Source organism: Phoxinus phoxinus (assembly GCF_949152265.1).
Source record: "Phoxinus phoxinus genome assembly, chromosome: 21".
NCBI lineage: Eukaryota > Metazoa > Chordata > Actinopteri > Cypriniformes > Leuciscidae > Phoxinus > Phoxinus phoxinus.
Genome location: NC_136896.1, coordinates 12,834,431 through 12,848,030, shown reverse-complemented (window position 1 = coordinate 12,848,030; position 13,600 = coordinate 12,834,431). Strand labels below are relative to the sequence as shown.

Below are 13,600 nucleotides of genomic sequence, written 5' to 3'. Positions count from 1 at the left end.
ATAGGCAAACAGGTTCTAATTCCAGCCACAGATTTATAAAAAGGTAAATAAAGTCTAGGCCTCGCCTGGCATAGTTCCTCTCTGCTTAAAGGAACATGCCAACTTTTTGGGACTTTAGCTTGTTCACCGTATCCCCCAGACTTAGATAAGTGAGTCCATGCCATTTTCATCTCTATGCGTGCTTTAACTCTGTCTGACGCACCCACCGCTAGCCTAGCTTAGCACAAAGACTGGAGGTAAACGGCTCCAGCTAGCATACTGCTCCAAATAAGTGACAAAATAATGCCTATTTACATGTTGTGATTTTATAGTCTCAGCGTGTACAAATAACAAGGTCACATGAGACACAGCCATCTTCTAACCGTATACATACTGGGAAATCAATCAAAGCTTTATGGTAAGTTCTGCCGGGAAGACTAGATCGTTACGTCACTGAATACCTTCTCTTTATCCATTCGTCCTCTAAATACTCGTACTATAAAAGATCAAAAGGTACACATGTTTGAGTTCGCAGATGCTGACGCTTCCATTTACCTCCATCCTCCCCACCACCACCAAGATGTCCCTTCTCCTCCATCCTCCCCAACACCACCACCAGGATGGTCCCTTCCCATAACTCCTGGGGGTTGACTGCGCCCCTGCCTTCATCTTCAGGCAGGATATGCAGATTCCGTACCCGCGGCATACGAGCTACGGACGGGGCCTACGCCAAAGATATTTATATCATATTGTGCTTGCTGAGCTGTTAATAAATGTATACTAAGTGATTACAGCATTATTCTCCCGAGTCTTTCTGGTAGAACTATACTCTCAGATGGCGAAGCCGAGTTACGGCACGCACGGAGATGAAAAGGGTATGTATGGACTTATCTAACTCTGGAGGATACGGTGAATATAAGCTAAAGTCCCAAAAAGTTGGCGTGTTCCTTTAAGGTGCACAAATGTGTATCATATTCCTGAAGATGATCTTTAGCTATAACATTCACCATTAAAAAGTTTCAGATTTAATTTAGGATTGAAGTCAAATGTTTGGTTAATATTGTTGCATGGCATTTCTGCTTGGATTTGTGTGTTGTAGCCTATGTCTTATCCTCAGAAAAAGAAAAACAAAGAAAGCGCATGCAACATTATAAGTAATAAAATCAGAGAGGAAATGTGTAGAATAGTCAGATTCAGGGACATTGTATGCTCTAAACAAATTATTACAACTGAGAAGTGTGAAATGTGTGTTTGGCAATTGTAACAGTCTTAGAATGGATAAGCAGGGTACGAAGAGTTACAATGCGACAAAATAAAGACACTGATCTGGTGACGGATGATTTTATATTTTGGAAAATCAGTTGGGCTCATTCTAAAGTCAAGTGATGAAAATAACTTATGTTTGTATGTTGGTAAATGTCTCCTCTTTTGTGTCATGGTGAAATTTGTAGAAAAATCCATGTGACAGCACTTGTAAATGAGGGTTTACCCAAATTGACAGTAATGTCAGGTCAAACTGTTTGTTTTTGCTAGGTGATAATATTAAAAACAGATTAAGAGAGCATTAGGTCCACATGATAAAACTAAACATATTCACAGTTCAGCCACTAGAGGGAGAACAGTAGCCTATACCAACATCATCATCTGGGTAAATTAAAGAGGAGATTTAAATGGGCGGGTAACTGTTGAAAACCCTTAAGTATTATTTATTGCATGAAGCAACAGGAGCTGTAAGATTTAAGATTTAAATAGCGCGTTTTTATTTTCCTGAAATCCGTGCTCACTTTAAAAAAAATGACATTTGAGGTGTCAAGAACGTGACATTTGACAAAATTATTACTTGACATTTTGGTATAATAAAAAAACATCTGTAATCGAATGAAAATAAATATGTTCAATTTATTTCTGTAGGCTATGGCATCTTTCATTGTTTGAAGGAGGACTGAACATCGAGGATACGAGACTAGAAACATTAAAAGAGACAACGTAAGATAAAGATCTGTTGTTCATGAAATTAATTCAAGTAGGCCTAAGTCAAATAGCCTTACAACTAAACAATTATTAACAGGTGTGGTGTTAAAACAAATCCAATGTGTTGTAGCCTACTCTAACCAGAGCCCAAGGTCTGCCAAATCAGTGTCAGTCAGCCCCATGAGCTGGTAGTTTAGGTGAATTCATTAGATCACCTCCAGCTGACCAAGTCAAGGGTAACACAATCGTGATGTAGGCTACAGTAACTTCACATTTGTGCTAGACTTACAATTAGGCAACCAGTAGTCATATTTTATGTTAGTTGGCTAATAATGATGGTTCATCATAATCGATCAGAAGAGTTTAATCTGATGACGTACCAAAGATATTGTCGTATAAAAAAAAACTATTTTTTTATAACTGAGATCTTTTAAAAGTATGCTATTTACGGTTTCAATTCAAGAGCTGTGGCAAATGTTCGTGAAGTCGGCCCCTCCTCTGCCCCCTCTCTCGGAAATAAACCCAGTTTTGCCACAAATTTCCTCTATATTTGGTGTTGGTCTGATCTATGCTAGAGCGTAAAGGAAGAGGAGGAGGGCAGACCGCACAAACCGCCGGTGTCCCAGAGAAGAGCGATAAACGCCTGTATCCACTCACCCGTTTACCGAGATGGAGAAAACTGCTTTCAAACTCTTCAGTTTATGGATTTATTGTGTGATTGTATTCCTAATTGATACTGGACTAGGTAACGTTACGTCCTGTCTTTTCAGTTTTCTCTAAATCTAGCTTTTGTCCTATAACAACTTTTCTGTCTTGTCTGGTCGCATTTTGATACTTTATCTTATTTTGACATCGCCAATTATGTCTGCTGACGTGATTTAATATAGAGGGTGAATGAATACGTTTAATTTTGACTGTCAGATATTTAGCTTATTTCTTTCATTTTATCCGGACACACTTTTTTTGTCTTTCTTTCTTTCTTTCTTTCTTTCTTTCTTTCTTTCTTTCTTTCTTTCTTTCTTTCTTTCTTTCTTTCTTTCTTTCTTTCTTTCTTTCTTTCTAACCATAAAGCATCTACATTATCAATAAATTGACCCACATTTATAAAACTTTGGTATGTGTTTTTTTCACTTTCAGTTATACATTGAATATCTGACTGATCAGGTCTGATAAAAGTCTGATGAGTATATGTGAACTTTATAAACTTCTGTTTGTAAAATGTTTTGTCTGATACATGCTGGTAATGCTGGTAATTCCCCTACAAATGGAGGCAATGAAACTGATCATATGTTAATGATTAGACATGTTTTTGTTTCTATAAGCCTACTGGCTGCCAGTTTAAATGCATTTTAAATCCAGTTGGAGATCAAAAATGAGCATTTTCCTTTCTCTTCCATGCAGGCTCCAACATCTGTACTTCTCGAGGAGCCAGCACATGTCAGCAGTGCCTGGCAGTGCATCCTACCTGTGCCTGGTGCTTTCAAGAGGTGTGGTGCTCTACAATAAATTATGACTGAGCTGAAACATGTTTAGATTTTAATACAGTAAGATTCCTGCATAGTATGTGTGATGGATAGTTGATAGTCTAATCAAACGTTCAGTTAGTCTTAATGGCTCAGGTTTTTTTTAGATATTAGCGATATCTCAGTATGATGATGCTCAGATCATGACTCAGTGGAGATTAAATAGGCTGGATAACACTTAAATAAACTGCCTCATCTCTGAGTCAAGGTTTTGTTTTGTCTTGTTTCATGACAAAACAGATTTTCTCAAATTTAAATCAACATTACAACAATGAATTGTTTCTCAAGACTGGTTTTACGATCACCACTACTGTCCTCCACATGGTTTCCAGTGTAGTCATCACAATGACAATGCAACCGAAGTATAGCGACAGATCTTTTCTTCTGTATTGTGATCCAAGTGAAGCAGATTATCTGAAAAAAAAAATTGGGATTTAAATCTATCAATTGGCTGTTGGTTGGATGGTGGCAGATCTGAATGTGAGCTTATGGAGAAGTCCAGCATACATCACCAAAGAGAAGTCTGCCGTTGCAAAGGAAGAATTTTGACATTCGATTAATTCAACTTAAATTAAACAACTCAAAGAGGATGTCTTATGGAAAACCACTATATTGTCAATGTTTTGTTACAAAAATATTGGCTTAACCATTAGCCTGACTTCGGAGGCAGGACTACCTTCTTTTTTTAACCAATGACAGACGAGGCTAGGAGTGTTTGATTTGTTTTTCCGTAATTCTATTTGCTGCCGAATATTTTATTAACGGTCCTGTCCCAGTATAACTGTACCAAATGCTTATCAGGATTTTGGACAAGATGTGCCTGGCTCTTCCCGATGTGACCTGAAGAAGAACCTCATCGAGGCAGGATGCAGGAGAGGAGCTTTGGAGTATCCCATCAGCAAAATGCATGTGACGGAGAACAAGGATCTCAGTGACAAGGCCTCGGGATCCACCACCGATGTCACCCAGATCCAACCTCAGAGTATGCAAATCTCTCTTAGACCTGGTGAGTTCATCAACCCAAAAAACGAATAACCGCATGACATGTTACTCCATTAGACCAAATTGTTACTCTGGCGTTTCACAGATGATTCCCAGGTCTTCACGCTGAAAGTCCGTCAGGTTGAGGACTACCCTGTGGACTTGTATTATCTGATGGACCTGTCCTACTCCATGAATGACGACTTGTCTCAGTTGCGACGGCTGGGGCAAGGCCTGACTGAAGAGATGAGCAAAGCCACCAGTAATCTGCGCATGGGCTTTGGGGCTTTCGTGGATAAACCCGTGTCCCCGTACATGTACATCTCCCCTCAAGAGGCCGTGTTAAATCCCTGTTACTCGTGAGTGATGACATACTGTATATTTACATGCTGAACATAACCATTACAGATGATAGGTGTCTATTACAAACATGTAATTGGGCGGTGTGCTTGTTAGCTGACAGAATATGATATTTATTATCTTTAGTCACACTGCTATTATGGTTGAAGTGTCTCTATTCGCTGAGTTACATACAAAATAAGTATTACACTGTAAGCTGTTTTCTAAAGCTTGAATGTTGTGACTCATTTGTGCCAGCAAAGGTCGGTTTGGCATGGTTATACAGTTACCAGTATTAGTAGAAGCCCATATTTCAACTTCCTGAACCTTCTCATCATTCTCATGTTCCTTTCTGGTCTTTAAATATTTCTCTATTATATATGCTAGAATTCCGTACAAATGCCAGCCTCAGTTTGGCTACAGACATGTTCTGTCTCTGACGGAGGAGGTGGGCCGCTTTACAGAGGAAGTGAAGAAACAGAAGGTGTCCCGGAACAGGGACGCCCCAGAGGGAGGCTTCGACGCCATCATACAGGCAGCCGTGTGCAAGGTTGAAGTGGCACCTTTATAAGTATTTTTGGCCTACCTTCATTTGGACCTCTCTTATTTGATCATTTTTGTCTTTCTCCCAGGATAAAATTGGTTGGAGACCAGGTGCATCTCACTTACTGGTTTTCACCACAGATGCCAAGACACACGTGGCACTGGATGGGCGCTTGGCGGGAATTGTGCGACCCAATGACGGCCAATGCTATGTGGGAACAGATAACATCTACAATATGTCTACAACTATGGTAGTGATATTCTGCTGATCTTTTTAAGTACTTTTCCACAAAAACACGACAAAGTTCGGGTGGAACATATAGACAAAACATAAATGTTGATGGAATATTTAGTATTAGACACACTATAAAGTGTGTACAGCATATGACCTTTAATTATGCATTCTAAAACATTTCTCAGGACTACCCATCACTGGCATTAATCACAGAGAAAATGTCAGAGAACAATATAAATCTCATCTTTGCTGTGACTAGCCACGTGGAATCACTTTATAAGGTAAGAAGGTTATTAAATGTTACCGTAAATCAATATGGTAAATGTCTGATAAAAAATTTAAGGACACTTTCAAAGACTTCTCCTCTATCCATTGTAGAACTACAGTGAGCTGATCCCTGGCACTGCAGTGGGAACGCTGTCCGAGGATTCTCATAACGTCATCCAGCTGATCCAGGATGCATACGCTGTAATGTCCCTTTTTACAATTGCCAAAATACATTTCTGGGTTCAACTTAAGGGAAAATTCACTCTTGACATGATGGGCTTTTAATAAAACTTGGCTGTCTATGCAGTTGAAACGTCAAAAGTTTTTTGAAATCGGTGCTGCATGACTAGAGAAAACAGAAAAAGGGTTGTGCCGTTCCCTTTTGCTAAAACTTCAACATTCCAAATGCACTTTTGATTTTGGCTTCACCCCTCTATCGATCCGACTGAACATGGATAGGAATGCAAAAATGTGGAAGTTTAATTTGTAATTTTAACAATAGTCCTAGAGCTGTCACAAGTCATGAATCAACTGGTCGACATTTGCTGAAAAATATACAGGGATAAAAACTGGGAACACAGAAAAAGAGTACACTTTGTTCAGTCAAAATTAATGTTGATTACAACAAAAAAAGAATGTGATTTATGTTTCAAAAATTAGTTTAAAAAGATTTTCTGTGGTGATCCACATATGCTATCAATAAAGTTGTACTTGTGTTGAACCTGGGACATTAACATGTCTGTGGTCACTGATCTATTGTTTGCTGTTGTGTTTGTGTTACAGAAGCTGCGCTCTAAGGTTGAGCTGGAGCTCTTGAATGTCCCGGAAGAGCTCAGTCTGACGTTTAATGCCACATGTCTCAATGGAGAGGTTATACCTGGGCTAAGATCCTGCTCTGGTCTCAAAAGAGGAGATACCGTCAGTATCCTCTTCTTTTTTTTTTTTTGCTCTTTCTGTCCATCGCTCTAATTTCTTCCTTCAATCTCATTCGATTCTCACATTGTTTCTTTATTCTATTAAATTCCTGGTGTTGCTTAACCAAACCACTTATTCCAAAACTCCCTAAGAGTCAATTTGGTCCCTTCCTGAATCTGATGGTTTGACATATTTCACAAAAAAGGACGAGCACAGGAAATGCCCTTCAATGTCCTAATGTGCAATCATCTGCCTTCCTTGATAAATGAGTTGCATAAAATTTTGTGGTTTCACTCCCTTCCTTGTAAATGGTTAACTGTAAAAACTTACACACATACAGGACAAGTGGGTGTAACTGTGCCATTACTCATTTTGCTGAGTGTGTCTAGGCATCAGACTTGCCCGTTTTCTGTTCTCTGCCATACTGCTCTGACTCACACCACCCAGCCTTCAGTTCAGACTGTCTGTCATTTCAACAATGTCACTGTCAACAATGGAAGGATAAGACTCGCATATGTCATGTACATGATGTCTAAACATCCACAAAAGAAATATAAATATATTATAAATAAAATATATTTCAAGTATACTTTTATTTTTCAACTGTTATATTATATTATATTTTTTCAAAAACAATAGTCTTCAAATGGAGAATTAAAAAAACATTACATTATTGTGGCAGATGTGTAATGTATTGAAGTGACATTATAATATATTTTAGTTCATTTTATTCAATAGTTAATTAGTAAGAATTTGTAACACTAAATAAAGTTTGTTTTATTTAAATATAATTGAATATACACTACCATTTAAAAGTTTAGGGTAGTTTTTGAAATAAGTCTCTTGTGCTCACCAAGGCTGCATTTATTTGATCCAAAAACAATAATTAATCCAGTAAAAACAATAATATTTCAGGATTCTTTTACTAATTAAAAGCAGCATTTAATTGAAATAGAAACTTATTGTAACAATGTAAAAGTCTATTCTGTCTCTTTTGATCAAATGATTAAGTATTAATAAATCAAATAAAATCGTACTGACCCCAAAATTTTGAACAGTAGTGTGAGCGTAACACTGTCCCACTGTTCTAATTTGTAATGTAATAATGCAATAATTTATGTTTTTGAACACTGGTGCTCTGTAACAACCCTGGATTTCCCTAATATCTCCTTTACAGGTGTCCTTCAGTGTTGAAGCTCGGGCCAGGGGCTGTCCCAAGGAGAAGCGCAAGACCTTTACCATCAAACCAGTGGGCTTCAAAGACACCTTGCAGATCACAGTCAACTTTGAGTGTGAGTGTAAATGTCAAGCTAGGGCAGAGCCCGACAGTCCTGTTTGTCACCACGGCAACGGCACCTATGAGTGTGGAATCTGCCTGTGTAACCCGGGACGATTGGGTCCCAGGTGTGAGTGTGCAGAAGGGGACTACAGCCCCACCGAGCAGGACGCCTGCACCGGGCCGGACAAAGTGATCTGCAGCAGCCGTGGAGACTGCGTGTGCGGTCAATGCGTGTGTCACAATAATGATTTTGGCAAGGTGTGGGGGAAGAGGTGTGAGTGTGACGATTTCAGCTGCCTGCGGTACAAAGGAGAGCTCTGCTCAGGTAAGACATGATTTGGGTTAGGGGAAGCTGGGTGTACTTTGTTGACTGTGATAGGGTTTTATTAGACTGTTGGTTTCTAAATGGATCTGACATTAACCATATGGAGTACCACAAGGCTCAGTACTAGGACCGATGCTGATAATACTCAGCTCTTTTTTGGTTTTCAGAGGTTTTAATAATTATACAGGCAAAATGTATAAAATGCAGTGGCATTTGCAAACAAATGATTCTAGACCTTTTTTATGATTAGACACTAAGTACTATTCTGAATTATGTTCTTGCATTTGTATTCTCCTGCCAACCACTCTGATAATATAACGGACGGCTATAATGAGTCAGTTTTTTATAGTGAATCCATTGTACAAACCATACTGTCGCAAATGGCATACTTCATATGCACTTTCGGTCTATTACGGACTTATAATGGCTGCCGCGTGTCCTTTAATTTCATGAGACTGTAGGGTGTAATTTTGGTCATTTTAGGTCTCAGAAGGGTGCACTCGAGCGCCCCCCTTTGCGGTCGATATGCGCCCTCGATGCACACTTTTGCCGAGCCCGCACTGAAGCGAGCTTCGTTGCAGACTTCTACCGGACAGTCAAAGCAGCGTTTACGTCACGAAAGTGCGGACTCTTCGGAAGACCGGGAGTGTTTAGGGTGCCATTTGGGACAGGGCCAGTGTAGTTTGATTCTCAGGCGAATGATTCTTATGAGTTGGGTCTTTTTTTGTGAATAAAAAACATATGAGTTGGTTTGTTTTAGTCAATCAAAACTGTACAGTACAAATGTAGTCTGATTCCAGAACAAATTATTTTTATGAACTGTTCTTTTTAGTGAATCAAACACATACAGTTTACAATTTACTTTATGATGTTTTATTAACAAAGTTTTATTAACCAACCTCCCCTTGGACAACACGCCAAATACGCATACTTTTTACTGATTATTTGTAAGTGTGAACTCGTTAATACCTGTGTGTTGTATTTAAGTTTTGTAGTTACTGTCTTTTTGTTTGTCTGAAACTCCATATTTTAATAATATTTTTTCTTTAAAAAAAATATTAAATATAATGTTACCAGATTTATTTATTTTTTTCAGATCATGTAGGTCATTATATAGACATATAGACATGTTTTACTAATGTTTGACATTTAGAAAGTTTCTGAATATTTTTGTTTTCACTTTAAAATCTTACAAAGGTTTAATATTTTGTCAAATAATGCAAAGACACTCATACATTTTAAGTGTGACTTAAGGGTCCACGTACTTTTTAGGGCTACTGCATCTCAGCCTTGACTAACTCACAACCAGCAGGATAAAGGCTCTGTTTTTCACAGCCTGTTATTTTGTACAAAAGTCTTTCTTTACGAGTAAGATTCTCTGTTCCCTGCCTCACATCACCTCAAAGGAATTACCTACAATAACACTAAAACGTCTCGTGCGTTAGTCGAGAACAAGCTCTTATAAATAAACATGCTCGGTGGAACTTGGCAGGCTAAACCATGTGTTGACCTATTTGAGACGTGTGTTTGTTCTTCAGACGAGGTGCTGATGTTCTACTGGGGCGCGTTTGAGTTGGAATGGCCCAATAGTTTATGTAAAATTACAAAATACTGTAGTGCACCTCTTGAAGTTGTGTACCTCCTGGAAGGGGGTCGGTTTCTCGCTTAACCAGAACCAGATCTCAGTATTTGTGATTCCAAAAGATTTCATAGTGTATACGGTACCTCTGAAAAAATGTTAGTCTCTTAAATCTACAAGAAGTTTCTTAAAGCCTGAATAGCATATCCCGAGAGGCCCAAAGTTATAAAATGCCTTTCTGCATTGTCACACACTTATGATGTCATTGAACCAAAAATAGCCCAGTGAGGGAGTAAAGTAGTGTTTGGGTTGATGTGAAGGGTTTGTATTGTTTTTCTGTGGGAAGAATAATTACATGCATTACAATGTTACTTTTTTGCGTTTGGTTAGCCATTGTTTTATTTCCATTTTGTTTTTGATTTAGCTGCATCAGTGTTTTCAACCAAAATCCCAGATCACTCATAAACACTGTTTTGCTAAGGCATTTCAATCTCCTACACAAACATGCACACCGCCGCAAATGTGTTTATAATTATAACTGTAAATCACGCATGTAATGGGGCTCAGCGTTCTGCCATTGAATGTCAAGTGAAATATAGTATATAATGCTTATCATATTAATTCTGTCACATTCCTGACATTCACCAGCACCAGATGTCCATTTTTAGAAAACTGTGTAATGAAAAAAGATACATGGATCTGTTTGACAACAGTCAAGGATGATTTCCAGTGGGGAGTTTAGTTTGTGAGCCATGGAAAGCCTCCGCATAATATTTGGTGTGGAATGTACCACTCCTTACTCCTTACATGAGGCACTTTTATTGGCTCAAATTCAATCTAACCTCATTACATTATGGGAGTGAACATTACTAATCCTGAAAAGCATTCTTGCTAGAGTCAAACATACAGTACAGCCATGTGGAATCTTCTCACTTATTTCCATCTTTGTGTTATTTTTTCCTTTCATGGCTCATTCTAGGTCATGGCACTTGTTCCTGTGGATTTTGCCAGTGTGATCCAGACTGGAAGGGGGAGAACTGCAATTGTTCTACTCGTACAGACACTTGTATGTCCAGCTTGGGGCTGTTGTGCAGCGGCCGTGGTCAGTGTGTGTGTGGAAGCTGTGAGTGCACTCAGCCTGGAGCCTACGGCTCCACCTGCGACAAATGCCCCACCTGCCCTGACGCCTGCACCCTGAAAAAGTCAGCATAATAGCTTACTACCATTCTAATCTTTCTGCAGTGTGTGTATATGCTCAGTATAAAATATTAAAAGTATTAAGATATTAAAATAACTATTTGGATTTCCAATTGGATGGCAGTCATTGCATTAATGCAATATGATGAGGTCATGTGACCACAATATAGCATAATACTATTTGAAATGCTTATTTTTCATAAGACATTCTGTTTAATATACTTAATTTTATATAGTGTGGAAGTACACAGTTTATACTACACAGTATTCAGTAAGCCAGTGGTTCTCAACCAGGGGGCCGGGGTCATTTAGGGGCCATCAAGATGACTCATGAATCAAAACACCTAAAAATCATATATATATATATATATATATTATTCTCATTCCCTCTGTCAACCACTTCTCTATTTTCAAGACAGAGGAAACTGTGGTTCTTCTTCTTGAAAATAAAGAAGTGGTTGACAGAGGGAATTAAAATAATATATATATGATTTTATATATGAGATTAATATTTTAAAGTCTCATGGTGTTTTGTTGACCTAAATTTATTAAAATCAATTTTTATAAATAGTATACATTTTCCTAGTTATGTAAGGAAAGGCAAAGCAAGTTTATTTATATAGCACATTTCAAACACAATGGTAATTCAAAGTGCTTTACATAGAAGAAATTAAAATAATCAAAAGAAATAAGAATAGTTATAAAACTAAAATAGAACAGATAAAACAGTTTAGAATAAAAAAATCTAATAAAATACAGTACAAACAGTCGGACGAACAGTGGCACAGTGCTCATTCAGTAAATGCACAGCTAAACAGATGTGTTTTGAGTCTGGATTTGAATGTGACTACTGTTGGAGTACACCTGAACTCTTCTGGAAGCTGGTTCCAGCTGCGGCTGGCATAGTAGCTAAAAGCGGACTCGCCGTGCTTAGTGTGAACCCTTGGTATTTCTAGCTGATGTGATCCTAATGGTCTGAGTGATCTGTTGGGTTTATATTCAGTGAGCATATCTGCAATGTATTGAGGTCATAGGCCGTTGAATGATTTATATAAGAGTAATAATACTTTAAAACCAATCCAATATGTAACTGGGAGCCAGTGTAAAGACCTGAGGACTGGTGTGATCTGTTCATATTTTCTCTGGCAGCAGCGTTCTGTATGAGCTGCAACTGTCTTATGGTCTTTTTGGGAAGGCCAGTGAGGAGACTATTACAATAATTCACCGTGCTGGTGATGAAAGCATGCACACGTTTCTCTAAGTCTTGACTGGAAACAATATAATTCTTGCAATATTTTTGTGTCAAATTTGACACAAAAATCCTACTATCAGTATCAAATGCAGCACTGAGGTCGAGTAGTAGGCTACCAGTACTGATAATTTGCCTGTATCAGTTTTTAAAGGACAAGTTCGGTATTTTACACTTAAAGCCCTGTTTACAGATCGTATCTGATGAAATAGAACGGTTAAGATTAAAATTTGGACACATGCTCCTGTCGCGAGAATTTTAGGTTTATTTAGGACCTATTTTGCCAAACGTGTCACACCCGTGATTCTTCCGTTGAGAGCTTGAATAATAGACACTCAAGCGGCGGAGTAATACCGCACCTCACACAGCACATTCAATACAAGTCATGGAGTTGGACAAAAACTACGATAAAACCTGTTGGAATGCATCTTTTTCAGCGATTTTTTGGGGGACCGTATCAGTGAACACCCCTGACCACTCGGTGAGTTTCACGTCTTTGTAAACGAAAGTTTAATGTGTTTTAGGAAGGAATCTTCCAGTGGCCATAGACAACCATTGTGGGGGTGAGGGGGGAAAGCGATATAAACCTAAAATTCTCGCGACAGCAGCATCTGTCCAAAGTTTAATCTTAACCGTTCTATTTCATCAGATACGATCTGTAAACAGGGCTTTAAGTGTAAAATACCGAACTTGTCCTTTAAGCGAATATCATTTATTTTCTTTATGAGCGCTGTCTCTGTGCTGTGATGCGATCGGAAACCAGAATGAAAAGTATCCATTCGAGCTTAAGAATTTGTTCAGCTGATTGAAGACAACTTTTTCAATGATCTTGCCTATGAAAGGAAGATTTGAGATCGGTCTATAGTTGCTTAATATGGTCTTATCCAGATTGCTCTTTTTCAGGAGGGGCTTGACAACAGCAGTTTTCAGGGAGTTTGGAAAACTCGCAGAGAGAAGTGAGGCATTTACCACTTCTAGGAGATCTGCTTCTAAGCTGTTTAACACACTTTTGAAAAATTGTTGACGCATCAAATGTAAAGCTCTAAAATATTGTATGGGTACAAAAAGTAGAACATATTTTTACATTTTTAATGGAAACAACTGGAAAAGTCATGTGTGGGCTTCGAATATTTTTGTGGACAATAGGGGGCCTTAAAGTCAAAAAGGTTGAGAACCAGTGAAACTACAGAACTAAAGAAATTAGTATTCCATTCCAAA

At 38.4% G+C, this 13,600-nt stretch overlaps 1 protein-coding gene across 2 annotated transcripts in view; it reads left to right on the top strand.

Moving 5' to 3' along the window:
• The window catches only part of itgb3b (integrin beta 3b), a 33,422-nt gene that overhangs the window by 15,121 nt on the left and 4,701 nt on the right, over window positions 1–13,600 (top strand). Inside the window, exons 1-11 of one of the 2 annotated variants that reach the window (XM_079594810.1) lie at window positions 2,522–2,695; window positions 3,352–3,437; window positions 4,275–4,479; window positions 4,561–4,813; window positions 5,181–5,343; window positions 5,426–5,587; window positions 5,757–5,852; window positions 5,950–6,039; window positions 6,622–6,756; window positions 7,931–8,357; window positions 10,916–11,138. In XM_079594810.1, coding sequence (XP_079450936.1) covers window positions 2,620–2,695; window positions 3,352–3,437; window positions 4,275–4,479; window positions 4,561–4,813; window positions 5,181–5,343; window positions 5,426–5,587; window positions 5,757–5,852; window positions 5,950–6,039; window positions 6,622–6,756; window positions 7,931–8,357; window positions 10,916–11,138 — 1,916 coding nt within the window. In that variant the 5' untranslated portion in view covers window positions 2,522–2,619. Of the gene's footprint in view, window positions 1–2,521; window positions 2,696–3,351; window positions 3,438–4,274; window positions 4,480–4,560; window positions 4,814–5,180; window positions 5,344–5,425; window positions 5,588–5,756; window positions 5,853–5,949; window positions 6,040–6,621; window positions 6,757–7,930; window positions 8,358–10,915; window positions 11,139–13,600 lie in introns of those variants that run through there. The other variant, XM_079594809.1, reaches the window with a different exon arrangement.